Source organism: Gadus macrocephalus, chromosome 9 (genome assembly GCF_031168955.1).
Source record: "Gadus macrocephalus chromosome 9, ASM3116895v1".
In the NCBI taxonomy this organism is placed as follows: Eukaryota; Metazoa; Chordata; class Actinopteri; order Gadiformes; family Gadidae; genus Gadus; species Gadus macrocephalus.
Genome location: NC_082390.1, coordinates 11,080,907 through 11,095,134, shown reverse-complemented (window position 1 = coordinate 11,095,134; position 14,228 = coordinate 11,080,907). Strand labels below are relative to the sequence as shown.

Genomic DNA, 14,228 nt, shown 5'->3' with positions numbered 1-14,228 from the left:
GAAGAGAGAAAGGCAGGAAAAGAGAGGGGTGGGGTGAGTGAATAATCATCGTTGGAGTGTGTAGAGAGAGGCAAGACGTGTGTTTGTATGGGGAGATAACGTGGGCACCTAATCAGCGGTACTACAGATTTGCTGGGCTGCTTGGTGACTTAATAGAACCGCTCACATGCACAGTCAGGGACACATGCACCGCATATCCCTTTGGAGACTATTAGTACAGAAACCCTTTATTATGTATTATTAATTTGATTATGATAACCATTCAAACTAGGCATTTATGCTCGGAGTTTGAGTTTTTTTGCCTACAGAGTAAGAATATATGGGCTTGACCTCATTACCTTTCTGGCAAAATGACACTTTAGTAATGTACTGACTTCTTAACAGTATGCCAGCATAATATGTTGCAGCAAATTGCTTAACCTGAATCTTAACGCCTTTTGAGTTCACCTGTGTTTTATTTTGAGTCGAATCCTGTTCAGTTTTCACGATTCATACAAGCTATACCCTTAATCTGAGAAACCAAGGTTAAACAAACCCTGCCACACACACACACACACACACACACACACACACACACACACACACACACACACACACACACACACACACACACACACACACACACACACACACACACACACACACACACACACACACACACACACACACACGCTGAGGCTGTGGACGTGCAGCGATCTTATCAGTCTCTCCGACATCAAAGATGCTCCTGCTTCAAAGACTTATCTAACTTTGAAGGTGGACAGCTTGACTAGGGGTTACTACAATGCTGAATAACCTTGCATGCAAGTCAAAAACATAAGAGTTCCCCAGCACTGAACGAACTGAGAAAAGAGCTCACTTAGTCCTATTCTTCCCATTATATGATTGAAGGCTGGATTGCGGCCTTACTACAGGAGGATATTTCTGCTCTTCTTATCACCTGCCGACACACATGTTCACGTGTGCTAGAAAAACACCCAGAGATACAGGCTACAGCAGGGTTGACACTGAGGTTGGGACTCGTTCCGAAACACCATGAATGGTGACGACGATACACAGAGTGGGTGCCAGCGTGGACCCCCACTGCGTGAAACTCAAAAACAAAGTGGGAGATGGGCCGGAAAAGGAGCAAGTATAACCTTTTTAAGTGTGACTCTGTCTGTCTCTGTGTTTGTGTGTGTGACTCTCTCTGTCTGTCTGTCTGTCTGTCTGCGTGCTAGGGAGTTCACCAAGGCCTCTGAGATGCTATGGGAGGTGAGGAGTCAACAGTAGGAGGAAAGAAGATAAGAGGTTAAAGAAGAAACTAAGCAAACGGGAGCACTGCACTGCCATTTGATAGGGTCAAAGGGCATGTACACACACAGAGGCGCAAGGCCCCTTTTCGCCCCTCACATTTACACAATGACGCACAAGGACACCAACACTAACAAACAAGTGAACACAGTAAAAGGATTTCACAATGGAACTTGTTGAGTCAACTGTAGATGGGAAGCAACACTGTTCAGTAGTGAGCTTCACCTAGCAACCGTTCCTAGCGTGGCCAGAAGCATGTTTTTCTTGAGCTACAGGAAACTCCATACCAGGCCTATGTGTGGGAACAAATGGAAAAAGGAATAACAGCCACTACAAAACCAAAACAGAAGTGTTTTTTTTTTGGCTGTATAGTAAACCATGAACAGTGGGCATGGTAGATTCCACTGGGATCCAGAGTAAGGCCAGGGGTGAAGGAAAGGTTTCATGAATCCTGGGTAACCTTGAGCGATATTGTGAGCAGAGAACGTTGTGGGCCACACAAGTTATGGGGCAGACTGACAAGTGAGATGAGTGCAATCAGCATAATTATCTGATCTTCACCATGCTGATTACATCAAAGATTGTAACGATTCATTATCCTGTCATCACAGACACACACACACACACACACACACACACACACACACACACACACACACACACACACACACACACACACACACACACACACACACACACACACACACACACACACACACACACACACACACACACACACACACACTCCGGTGTTCAGGAAGGCCCAAACTTAGCAGCACAATCATAATAGCTTAGCTTAGGATCCAAACCTAATCCCCTGCATTGGATCTCATTAATCAGGTCCTTGGCAGAGGCCTCCTTACCGTCGTATGTGCCCGTTGGCTGCATTACATGGGTATGTTTGTGTTGTCTAGGACTTTAAGACACAGATTTTGCAAAGAACATAGGCCACATTCTGATATTAATGAATGAATGAAAACTTAACCAGACAAACAATATAACTTTTACAGTTAGAACCCACATATACACGATGACCTTCTAGGGACAATGGAAGGGCAAGGGAAGAAGGAGGATGGAGGGAGATCGAGGGGGATTGGAAGGAAGGAAGGAAGGAAGGAAGGAAGGAAGGACGGCAACAAGGAGTATGGGTATAAGTATGGATGGTCGTGAGGAAGCAGGTGGGAATACATGTAGTGGGAAGTAGTGAAGGAGGAAAGGAGAGAACAGAGAAGAAGAAAGACAGAGTAGGAACAGGAGTAGGAGAATAGTGTGACGGAACCCGGTCGAGTTGGCCGATCGATCCCTGGTGATGGCCTATGATGTTTGAACCCTACCATAGCCCGTTTATTCAACACCTGCAACTTTATGGGCCTGAAGGCATACTGCAAGGTCAAAGTTCAGCCCCAGAGGGGGCAAAGGGCCAACAGGGATTCTGGTCTATGAGCAGTAAGCCTTAAGGAGGTGGTTGATCAGGAAAAAAGAAAAAAGGAGCCAAGTTCCAAAAGGAAATGTACAGCAAAGAAGAAAGGACCTCAACATAAGCACTTCCTGACTAAGCACTGTGATTAGCCCTGTCAAAACTAGTGACGTACAATCTAAAAATGGATCCTTGGCCCTCTAATTTCAGCTCTTTAAATATTTTATAATAATTTCCCTGTCATTGATACTGATGACAAAACACAGCATAACAAGGTTCTTTCTCTGCCATCACCCTGTCAAACAATGAGCAAGTGTATATAATTACTTTATGGAGATAAACTGTATAGTTGCATTCCTTCCTTGTTTGGTCAAAGCTTGCTACAGAGGTTGTAGAGCTACATATAATAATATATGTATATTAACGACAACAAACTGGAACCTTGTGGAACTGTTCCGTTTGCTGGCAATATTTTGAGAAAACTGGGCAGTAGGGCTTTAATCAACGAAAGAAAATCTTGGTAGATCGGAGGAACTCTTTTCTTTCTATTGCAAACTAGCTAATCCTTATTTTCATGAACCAAATTCGGACGTCCTAACCCTAAATGGAGGATTTACATCGATTTTAAATCTCGCAGCTCTTGAAATGAGTATCACCAATGAAACATCTCTATTTGTATCTGCAAACTATTATCTCAGCAACTACACATTGAATATAAAATAATAACTCATTAATTCAGTTCACTAGTAAATTTGACTAATTAGTCACTGGCTGCGAACAGAAATTCATGTTTAGCAGCTGCCTAATGGCAAGCCACACTGTTGATCTCCCCAGATGGCTCTCCAAGATCCACTGGTACAGTGGTGGCTCGTGGTGCTCGGAGTAAAGCAGCAGTGAATTGAATCCTGGATCGCAACCTCATTTTGTATTCCTCCACTTTCGTTATTTTCGTCTGTTAAACGAGACAAGGTAGAATTAACCATCAAGCCCATTTTGTAGTTTGCTAAAATGTGGGCCATCCATTTTTTGTTCTACTATAAATGGATACTGCGCATACAAGTTCCAGGACCCCTTTTACTCAAGGGAGATGAACCGAAAGTTTAGCTTGTACCGTGGGTGGAAAGCAGACCATAAGAGCCACACTGTGACCAGGCTTAGTCCCTCAGGAAGTCAAGCATTCCCTAGAAGAATATCTTTGTTTCACTCAGAGAAAATATAAAATCTGAGGATACCTGCACAGAGACTCTTGCGGCCTATTTTTAAAAAGGTGTTAAAAATAGTCAGTTCACTTTCTCCGGCTTTATTAAAGGAAAGGACAACTTGTTCAAGTTACACGGACCACATGACCCTCTCAGGAGGATTTGTGTTCCTAGTTTCGGACGAGGGCAGAAGGACACCCTGGTACTCAGAGAATACACTTAGCCAGATGGAAGACCACTCAGCCCTCCGGAGACAAAATCTTACTAGAAAGCAAGGGGTCATAAGCGGGCTAAGTGCTGAAGGCTAGCACGGCTTATCCAGGTTAGAAAGGTGACATTCCTCTCGGAATAAGAGACTCTCTTTGGCCTCTGCTGTGGCCCTCGGAGCACAACGACTAGAAGAAACATGACATACGTCCACCGGCTCTGCATCCTGTATGATGCAGGGTAGACTAATCTCTGAACTAAAAAGCAAAGGAAATAAATCCCTTTGCTACCCTGATTGGTGTTATCGTCTGCCCCATACCAGCGTACCGTCCTGCTTGTTGATAAGATAAGGAAATACAGCTTTGTATCGCATGAGATAAGCAGCATTGGAAATGTGCAGCAAACATAACCTCATAAAGGTGACTCACTAGTAAACATGCATACTGATTATCTACATCAGAACAAGAAGCTTAACATCATTCATATATGCTCTTCGACAGAGTGTCATCTCCAACTGATTCTTTCCAGAGTATACATGGTTGAATATTATCAGCATTTTCCTTTTTTACTCTGTCTATATCCTCAGATTTAATATCTGTAATGTACTCCCATCAAACGGATCCAGAAGCCCTTGCTGAAGCGGATAGGATCAGGCTGAATGTTGTGAAACTGGAAACTGCCGAGGACATCAGTGACTTCATCAGTGACCTATACACTCGCCAAACTGAACACTGGAGTCAAGTACTGGGGTAATGGTGGAGGGATTTAGAGGAACGCCAATATCTTGTCTGGACAGAAAAGTAAAATAAATGTCTCTGTCTCTAGGGGACACAGACTTGTTCTGAGCCTACAATCACAGACACCGTGTCAATCTTTGTAGGTGGGTGTTTGTACGTGTGTGTTGCCCATAGGTCCTGGCCTATCCTGACTCTATCCTGAAACAATCATCTTACATTTTAACCTGACCTTGCAACTAGACCTTCTCATCCACTTCACCTTTAAACCCAAACCCTCCCTCAGGGAAATCTCTAAAAGGATTAACAACCAACAGCGTTTCCTAAAAAGGGAATAGGGCAAAAATGTCACCATGCTTGCTCTGCACCTGGCTTGCTAATGTTCAGGATGACCTTATTTAAACAAAAGGTTTGAATATGAGGATGCCTTCTTCACATATATTTCTTCAATCAAACACACACACACACACCCTGTGCAGCCAAGCAAAACAACCAGACGACAGATGGGCTGAGGTCAATAATGCTGTATATAAGGCAGTGATAAAAGGAGAGAAAGGCATGGAGAGAGGGAGACAGAGAGAGAGAGAAACCCACTCTTGGAAAGATAGAAAAGAGAAACAATTGTGGAGAGGAAATACATTCTGCAGTGCTGAAATTACAGGTACAAAAAGACCACTGCTATGCAAGCACAGCAGACAGTAATGCATCACACAAGAGGTTGCACAGGGACATGGAGCCGGCTGTATGCTGAGTCACTTCACTGGGTCCTGGCAGCCAGCAAGACAACACAACCCGGTACCACAGAGGCCCGCTGAGGAGGAACAGGACACCGGCGTCTGCTACCAGTGGCCAGGGAACAGAAGAAGGGAGAAGAAAGGCTGGGGGAGGGGGGGGGAGACATAGGGAGCAAGGACATGGAGAAGAACAAAGACACAGAAGGCCAAAGGTAGGGTGGGTGGGTGGCCGGGGGGAGCAGGAGGGGGTTGGTGAAAACACACGAAAATTGAGGCCAGGGCATATTTCAAAGAAAAGAAGTGGCCGTTAAACAGGGGCAGAGCTACAGCTCGGAGGAAGAGACAGGTAGCTTAATTAAAGCAGGGGTCAAATTGATAAAATGTAACGGAGAGGAAGGTGAGAAAGGTAAGGTGAAAGAAGACTGAAAAGATGAAAGGAAGAGGGCTTTAGAGAGACTGGATAAATAAAGGAAGAGAGCTTTAGAGAGAGATAAGAGGAATAAGGGAGGATAGCTATAGAGAGAGACTAGATGAATAAGGGAAGATAGCTATAGAGAGAGACTAGAGGAATACAGGTGGAGGGCTGTAGAGCAAGACTAGAAAAATAAAGATAGAAGAGGCTTTAGAGAGACCACAAGGTCTCTCTAACAGTTGGAGGAAGCAGCAGTCTGAACCAGTAGATGCGAGAACCCATACCTAAACCTGATTAAGCATACACCTGCTCCCCTGCCCCAAAACACCCACTTACTCAACTGGAACACAGCCAGGGTTTCCTTGGTGCCATTCCTTCTTGCTCTTAGAAAATATTATTCTGGCTGATTTGAGTTGGTTAAGTTCAGGAAGACCACATTTTGCCGTGAGCAAGGTGTACATGGAGCAAACATTTACAATTTTTTTTTATCTATTTAAAGCAGCCAGCATAAAATGGAAGAAGACAACGTAATATTAAAGAGTCAGTGAGCCCACTGTTTCAGATGGAATTCAATCACTAAGTTCTAGGACTTTATGATACCTCCGCCCACCATACCGTTATACTATAGGGGTCTGGGAAGCATAACCCTCACTCGGACGTGGACATAAAATAAACGGCTGCCTAGACAGAGCTCCACAGGTCCACACAAACCATGCCAGCCATGCCCCTTGGTTGTGACGTCAGACTACCTCGGAAAAGGCGGTCTGACAATCAAGGGGAAGAATAGAGACAGGAAGAGACGCCATGGGCCCTATCTTGCATCCGGCGCAAGTCACTGGCGCATGTGTCGTTGCTAGTTTACAACTGGCGCAGAGCGTTCTTTTCCCACCAGCGCCACTCGCCGGTAAATTAGGGATTGATCATGCGCCCCAAGGGGCGGTTCGGCGGAAGGAGGAGGCGTGTTCTGGCGCAAACGCTATTTAGCCGTTGCTGAATACCATTGTGCTACTGACATCGAAATACCTGGTTTAAAGTCAGTGGCGCGTTGTTCAGATGCTATTTTAAGGGCGGATGCATACATGCCCATGCGATGCATACGGATTGCTTGTGCACCTCGCGCATACACTTTGCTTCTCTCATCTACCTAGCCGCACATTCTTGGTAAATTATTTGGGAAAGAACAGCTGATGCAGCGGTAATAAGTTGTACTTTTAAATCAATGCATCTGCAAACACCATACAGCAAAAACATATTTTCTTGACACAGACATCGTGTAGGCCTACATGCCCATAACTTTTAGGATTGATGAGTATTTGATCGTGAAAAACATTGTTTTACCGCGAGTGAGTGTTAAAAAGAATGAATGAATGCGGGCGCGCGTGTGTGCTCTGTTTAAACACACGCAAACTAAACACGTAACGCATAATACAATCAATGGCAATGTCTATTACCGCGGGGACACATGCATATTAGGATAGCATACAATACTGATAAGAAACAATGTTTATAATGTATTGCGTATATCATTAAATAGAACCACAGTTACCGCATATCATATGTTATATCATATACGTTTTCTTTGGCGAAATTTATTTGAAGACTCAGTATTTCTGAAGTTGTGGAAGAAAACCCCTTATTCCATGTGTGAATTAGGCCATATTATTTGGCAATAAACTGAGCCATTTGCAGTTTGAAATTCATGTGCATCTGTCTCATCGGAGACTGCAGACGCGCTGTCAAAATATCAACTCGTCCGATTCAAATGCGCTCATAGCTCTTAAAGGGGATGGGAGCTGGCACTCTCACGCCCCGTGCCCACTACCTCCGTCAGTTGTCCGTTGCCCATTGACTTTGAATGGGGACGGTCGCGCAATGCATTGTGGATCCGTCCGTTGACTTGGAGCGTTTGCCACCGTCAAAAAGTTGAACAATTTTCAACTTTTTCGGCCGCAACGGATCCGTCATCCAATCAGATCGCGTATGCAAATTTAAGCACTGTGACGCGACTCGGGCTCTGACGATACTGGAAAGCGGGAAAGCGGGTCATCTTGCCTCGCAACAAGCAGGAAGAAGCGGGAAGAACCCGGCGAAGCGATTTGATTGGCTAACGGTTGCCTCTGCAAAGACTACTCCCCCATCCGTCAGCCACGCCTTCCCACGTCCGTTGACTGACGGTGCAGTGGGCACGAGGCGTCACGCCCCGTGCCCACTACCTCCGTCAGTTGTCCGTTGCCCATTGACTTTGAATGGGGACGGACGCGCAATGCATTGTGGATCCGTCCGTTCGTTTGGAGCGTTCGCCACCGTCAGAAAGTTGAAAAATGTTCAACTTTTTCGGCAGCGACGGTTCCGTCATCCAATCAGATCGCGTATGCAAATTTAAGCACTGTGACGCGACTCGGGCTCTGACGATACTGGAAAGCGGGAAAGCGGGTCATCTTGCCTCGCAACAAGCAGGAAGAAGCGGGAAGAACCCGGTGAAGCGATTTGATTGGCTGACGGATGCCTCTGCAAAGACTACTCCCCCATCCGTCAGCCACGCCTTCCCACGTCCGTTGACTGACGGTGCAGTGGGCACGAGGCGTCATTGGTTTGTTGGACGTTACGCCCAAACCACACCTACGGGTAATTAGGCTGCTTCAGACCAACCCTTTTGACACTTGCGCCGCGACGCAAGTGTCATTTATCCGCCTGTAAAATAGCGATAGCGCCGTAGAACCGCCCACAAAGCTACTTGCGCTTTCCACTTGCGTTTCAGACCGTTAAAATAGGGCCCCATGTGTCCAACGTCATGAAAATAATGCCACCTGTGTATTCAGCAGAGCTAAACATTCACATAGCGTTTTGTGAAGAAAAAAACATGGGATTTAACCCCTTTTTTCTCGAAATTGGGGACTTGTTTTACAGTGATAAAATGGCATAAATTGCTATGTTGACGATCATATAAGAAAAATGACCACATTTAAAACAAAAAGAAAGTGCTTTGAGTTCACTGGCTCTTTAATATTGTAATCAAAGTGAATATTGTAATAAATGCAATTAATAACACTTTTTATAATGAAAAAATATTGAGGGTTTGTTATTTTACTTTGATTAAAATAGTCCTTCAGGAATTATCTCGACCATCTGCTCGAGTTAAATTATTCACCTGTTTTTTTTATTATTCCAAAACAGGCTTGGACCGAAGGAAATCCTGACGGAGCTTAAATTATGATTGATTGTGTTTGCTCTCCAAACGTTGGGGACTGCCGTGTTAATCACAAGCCACTCAAGCAACATTGCATCTTAGACGACAGCTCTAATGTACTAGCAGCAGGGGCCGACCAAGAATTATTGAGAAAGCCACTCAGGGCTATTTTAACATTGAACCTTTTTTGGGATGTGTTGAATGACGTTCGAGAAAGATAGAGCAGGGGAAGGTCTGGGGAGCAGAGAAAGCCTGAGACACAGAGAAAGCCTGAGAGACAGAGAAAGCCTGAGACACAGAGAAAGCCTGAGACACAGAGAAAGCCTGAGAGACAGAGAAAGCCTGAGAGACAGAGAAAGCCTGAGACACAGAGAAAGCCTGAGACACAGAGAAAGCCTGAGACACAGAGAAAGCCTGAGAGACAGAGAAAGCCAGAGAGACAGAGAAAGCCTGAGAGACAGAGAAAGCCTGAGAGACAGAGAAAGCCTGAGACACAGAGAAAGCCTGAGAGACAGAGAAAGCCTGAGAGACAGAGAAAGCCTGAGAGACAGAGAAAGCCTGAGACACAGAGAAAGCCTGAGAGACAGAGAAAGCCTGAGAGACAGAGAAAGCCTGAGAGACAGAGAAAGCCTGAGAGACAGAGAAAGCCTGAGAGACAGAGAAAGCCTGAGAGACAGAGAAAGCCTGAGAGACAGAGAAAGCCTGAGAGACAGAGAAAGCCTGAGAGACGGAGAGGCCTTTGAGACAGGGAAGGCCAGAGAGACAGAGAAGTTATGGGGGACAGAGAAGACACAGCGAGAACACAAAAAAAAGCCTCAGAGAGAGCAGAAAGAGAGTGAGAAATATAAAGCCAGAAAGAGAGAGCAGAAAGAGAGAGTGAGAAATATAAAGCCAGAGAGAAAGCAGAAATAGAGAGTGAGAAATATAAAGCCAGACAGAGAGAGCAGAAAGAGAGAGTGAGAAATATAAAGCCAGACAGAGAGAGCAGACAGACACAGAGAGAGTGAGGGGGGGGGGGGGGGGGGGGGGTAGAAGACGAGAGAGAGAAGAGGGGGGTTTGGAGAACAAGCAAGAAAGAGACAGAGTGATGGGGGTCATTGGAGTGAATCAGCTCCTTTCTCTCTACCTGCCGAGCCGGGGGCTAGACTGTCTGACAGACCTGGAAATATGGATGAGTCATCCTGACTGGCACACATGCGCACACATGCATACACCCACACACACAATGCCAGTGGAATTGATTTAACACCACACACTGGTCGGTGTTTAAGTCTCCAGGACTAAATCTACAAAATGTCCTTCTCGTCGAAAGAGCAACTGACTCTTGGCTGTCATCTCTATCCCTTCACTGGGGCCCCATATGCACAGATGCATGCACACATTTACATAAATGAATACAAATATCAACAGCCCTGTGACTCATATTTGTGGCCTGGGAATCTGTATCACTCACACACACACACACACACACACACACACACACACACACACACACACACACACACACACACACACACACACACACACACACACACACACACACACACACACACACACACACACACACACACACACTTTACTGATCTTTTAAAGATGAACCACGACAGACTCTTTAAAAATAAGCATATTTGATCTATTTATGGATGTTGTACAGGGAGTTGAACACAAACCTCAAAAGTATGGCAGTGTTCCATTTCAAATCGCGGGAAAATACGGCACTGATTTGTCTACTGCGATGACCTTTGACAACTTAAGACAAGAAATATGCAGACAAGAAATTAAAAAATGCGAAGAGATACTCATCTAATAAATAAGGTGCAAAAAAAAAAAAAGGGGCCCCTTTTGTGAAAGCTGAACCGATGGGCCTGTAATCGAAGAAGTGGGCAGCACTGTTGGCCAAGCATGTGTGCCAGCAAGCAGGGCCCGAATGAGGGAACAAGGAGCGAGACAGGGGCTGACTGTGCTCCTCCTTTGTCTAGGAAGCCTGGAGACGAAGACGCCATGTCGTCCTCCCGGAGGTCCAGGCCCAGTGCAGGAGGGGGGGGTGGGGGGGCGGGGGGGTGGGCTCAACAACAAATTAACAACAACCAGGCCCAGTGTGATGGAAACTACCGGGTTAAGTGCTTGAGGTAGGACTTGAGTTACCGGTGTCTGATGCCGAGCCGGCTCCATTGTCGCCCTCAGCCCGTACCCCCTCTGTACAACGAGTACCCACTGTGTTCACTTAGTACGAACGTGTGTGTGTGTGTGTGTGTGTGAGTGAGTGATTGGGAGGCTGTGTGTGAGCGTGCGTGCATACACGTACCAGCAGTAGGTCCGTGCAGTGTGTCGTCCAGCACCAGGCTGCTCATGCACTTTATTTCCCAGTCTTGGACCTCCGTGCTCCATAGGGCTGGCACCAAAACGGAGTACTGGGCACTGCCGGGCGGGAGCAAGACAGAGAGACACCGAAAATGAGCAAGGAAACGCAGAGAGAGAGAGAGAGAGACGGAAGGAAACATCACCAATCACAAGTGAGGGTTGGAGAAGGGAGTGCTGCGCTTGAGTTTACACTTTGGGTTCTTTGGGAAAGTTGGAATATGGGGAGGCATGGGTGTGCCGACTGCAGACGAGCAGGGGAGGAACAGATGATGATTAAAATCCATGGTGTGTAACGAGGATAGCTTACACGCTTGAGCCGCTCCGTCTAGTGGATTGTGACAAACTGCATCCCACGGAAATTGAGATGGATGTTCTCGACGGGTGATCGAGCACATGGAGAGCCAGAGAAAAGAGAGGGAGCCATCACACAGCAGGGACTTGGGGAAAGAGGAAGGGACGTCCGGAACCCTTCAGGATGGATCCGCTTCCGTTTAGGACATGAAATGACATTTCTGAGTCCATTGTATAAGCAGTCTGAGGCGGGAAAGTAGGGAGCCACAGAAGCAACGGCATCATTTTGTGTTGTAAACAACAGGAGCGTGTGAGATTGAATTGTTCAGATCAATAAAACCATGGCGCTCCTAGTAGTTGTGTTTATAACAAAACCAAAAGGACAGCGAGAAGAGGAGCTGACTGTGTCAGTTCAGAGTAAACAAATGCTGTGTCAAACCCAGCAGAATAACAGTGTCAGTGGGGATGAATAGATGAAGAAGGCCAGGCGGTGTGGGGGGCCAAGATGTAAAAGACTATGACAAGGGGAGATCAGTGCATGGGAGTTGTGCTGCTATGCATGTATTGCCAGAGGAACATTTTGTTTGTTCCTTTACGAGAGATTCTGTCATTCCACTGCAGAAATGTTTTTTTTTACGCATTTTACGCAAACTGTTTGGGCTGATGTGCTTATTCTGTGTCGTCTATTCACAAACAAAAAACAGACCAACGGCGATCTAACATTGAGCTATACGTGCATACGTGTAGTAGTTTTGTGTACTATGTGTGGAATGTATGTGATTGATCGGAGATGAGGGGGAATGTATATAGATAGAGATAGTCACGTTCGTTACATATCTTTGAAATAGGTTTCCCATAGAGACCGAGGAGGGGGGAGAATCTTTCTTTATTTGGTTGTAGTTCGTAGTCAAAGGGTTGGCGTTATAGTTGTATGCAAAGGCATGTAGATGACAGCTGATTGACAGATTGATAAAAAAGAAAGGGCTGGATAAATAAGCCATCTTAACCAATCATTAATCAGAACAGGAGAGACTTCACCAACTCACACCACGAGCAAAGACGTTCAAAGAGACGGGGAAAAGTATTTACTCCTTCACCTCAAGACCTCTGGCAATGCACCCGCTGACCCAACAACGTACAACCCAACCTTGTTGCCTTGTTGCCTTCCCTTTGGGTTTGGGCCTTCCTCAGCAGAATCTTCCCACTGTAAAGTGATCAGGCCCACGAGGCTGGGAAACCACTTAGCCACGTTGACTCATGACCAGGTCGTGGTAGCAGTGCCAAGGCCAGGCGGCCAGGATGTGAAGGAGCTCAGATAGCAGCTCCTTGGCAACCGCCCACATGGGTGATGGCTTTGCCGCTCCAACAAGCAAAGCAAGACAACAGTCCGTCTCATCACAGGGTTCACAAATGCATTAACTTAGATTAAGCATGGAAAGTGCCTTTACAAGGTGCATGATTCAGTTGTTCCAAGAAGTGCCCTACTCTTTAAGGTCAGGCGATTTGTTAATGTTCTAATCTTCCTGAATCCACGCTGACGGAAGCTGTCTGCATCTCGTCTTCTCATAAAAGGCTGAAGCTCCTTCCCAGAATTCTTTGAGATTTTAGCTCTTCTTTTACCAAGTCTTAACCGGAACAATGAACTCAAACCCATCCACCCACACCTGAATCAACTCAGGAATCTTCTTTTAAAACCATTTAATCTGTGGACATAAAGTCACGAACATTGTTTGGACAAACTGACGCGTGACAAAGTGCAGGTATAAAGGATAAGGGAGCATAATCTCAAGATCTGGTCTAGTAGAGAGATAGAATTTGATTTGTTTCTCATTTGATTACCATTTATGACTACACCAAACAAGGTTTGTCCTTCTCAACCCAAAGCTCTAACTGGGGCCTTACGTGTCTATTGAACATGTGTTTTATCACAATGTCGCAAAGGAGTCAAGCGGCCAAGCACCTGACCAAGGCACACAAACTTGAGGGGCCACCTACTCCATCTGCAGTAGATGGTGTATCTACTACACCTACTCTACCTACTCCACACCCTATGTGTGCCAAATTAAAAAGCACTTGGAAGGAGATTAGAAGTTAAAACAAATATGATAAAGGGGACTTTAATAAGCAACGGTGACCGGGCCGTCACGGATGCACTTGCCGTACGCACAAACCCGGTGACCCCTTGGGGTTGCCATAACAACAGCTCCATGACAACCAAACATGTCCGGGGGCATGTGACGTTTATATTCAACACATTGAGGGGTGGGAGGACAGTGGGGGGTCCGACTGCCTGCTCAATGGGAGCCGCCACGGAGGAAACACCAGCTTAGCATAAAAGGATGCTTAATCCAAACATGGACGAGAAGCAAATCACAACCACAGCAATACAATGA

General features: G+C 45.8%; 1 protein-coding gene across 2 annotated transcripts in view; it reads right to left on the bottom strand.

Annotated features, from left to right (window-relative positions):
• Positions 1-14,228, bottom strand: part of si:ch211-266k8.4 (TBC1 domain family member 10A) — a 40,720-nt gene that overhangs the window by 21,794 nt on the left and 4,698 nt on the right. Inside the window, exon 10 of one of the 2 annotated variants that reach the window (XM_060060734.1) lies at positions 11,485-11,601. In XM_060060734.1, the coding sequence (XP_059916717.1) occupies positions 11,485-11,601 (117 nt within the window). The remainder of the gene's footprint in view (positions 1-11,484; positions 11,602-14,228) is intronic. The other variant, XM_060060733.1, reaches the window with a different exon arrangement.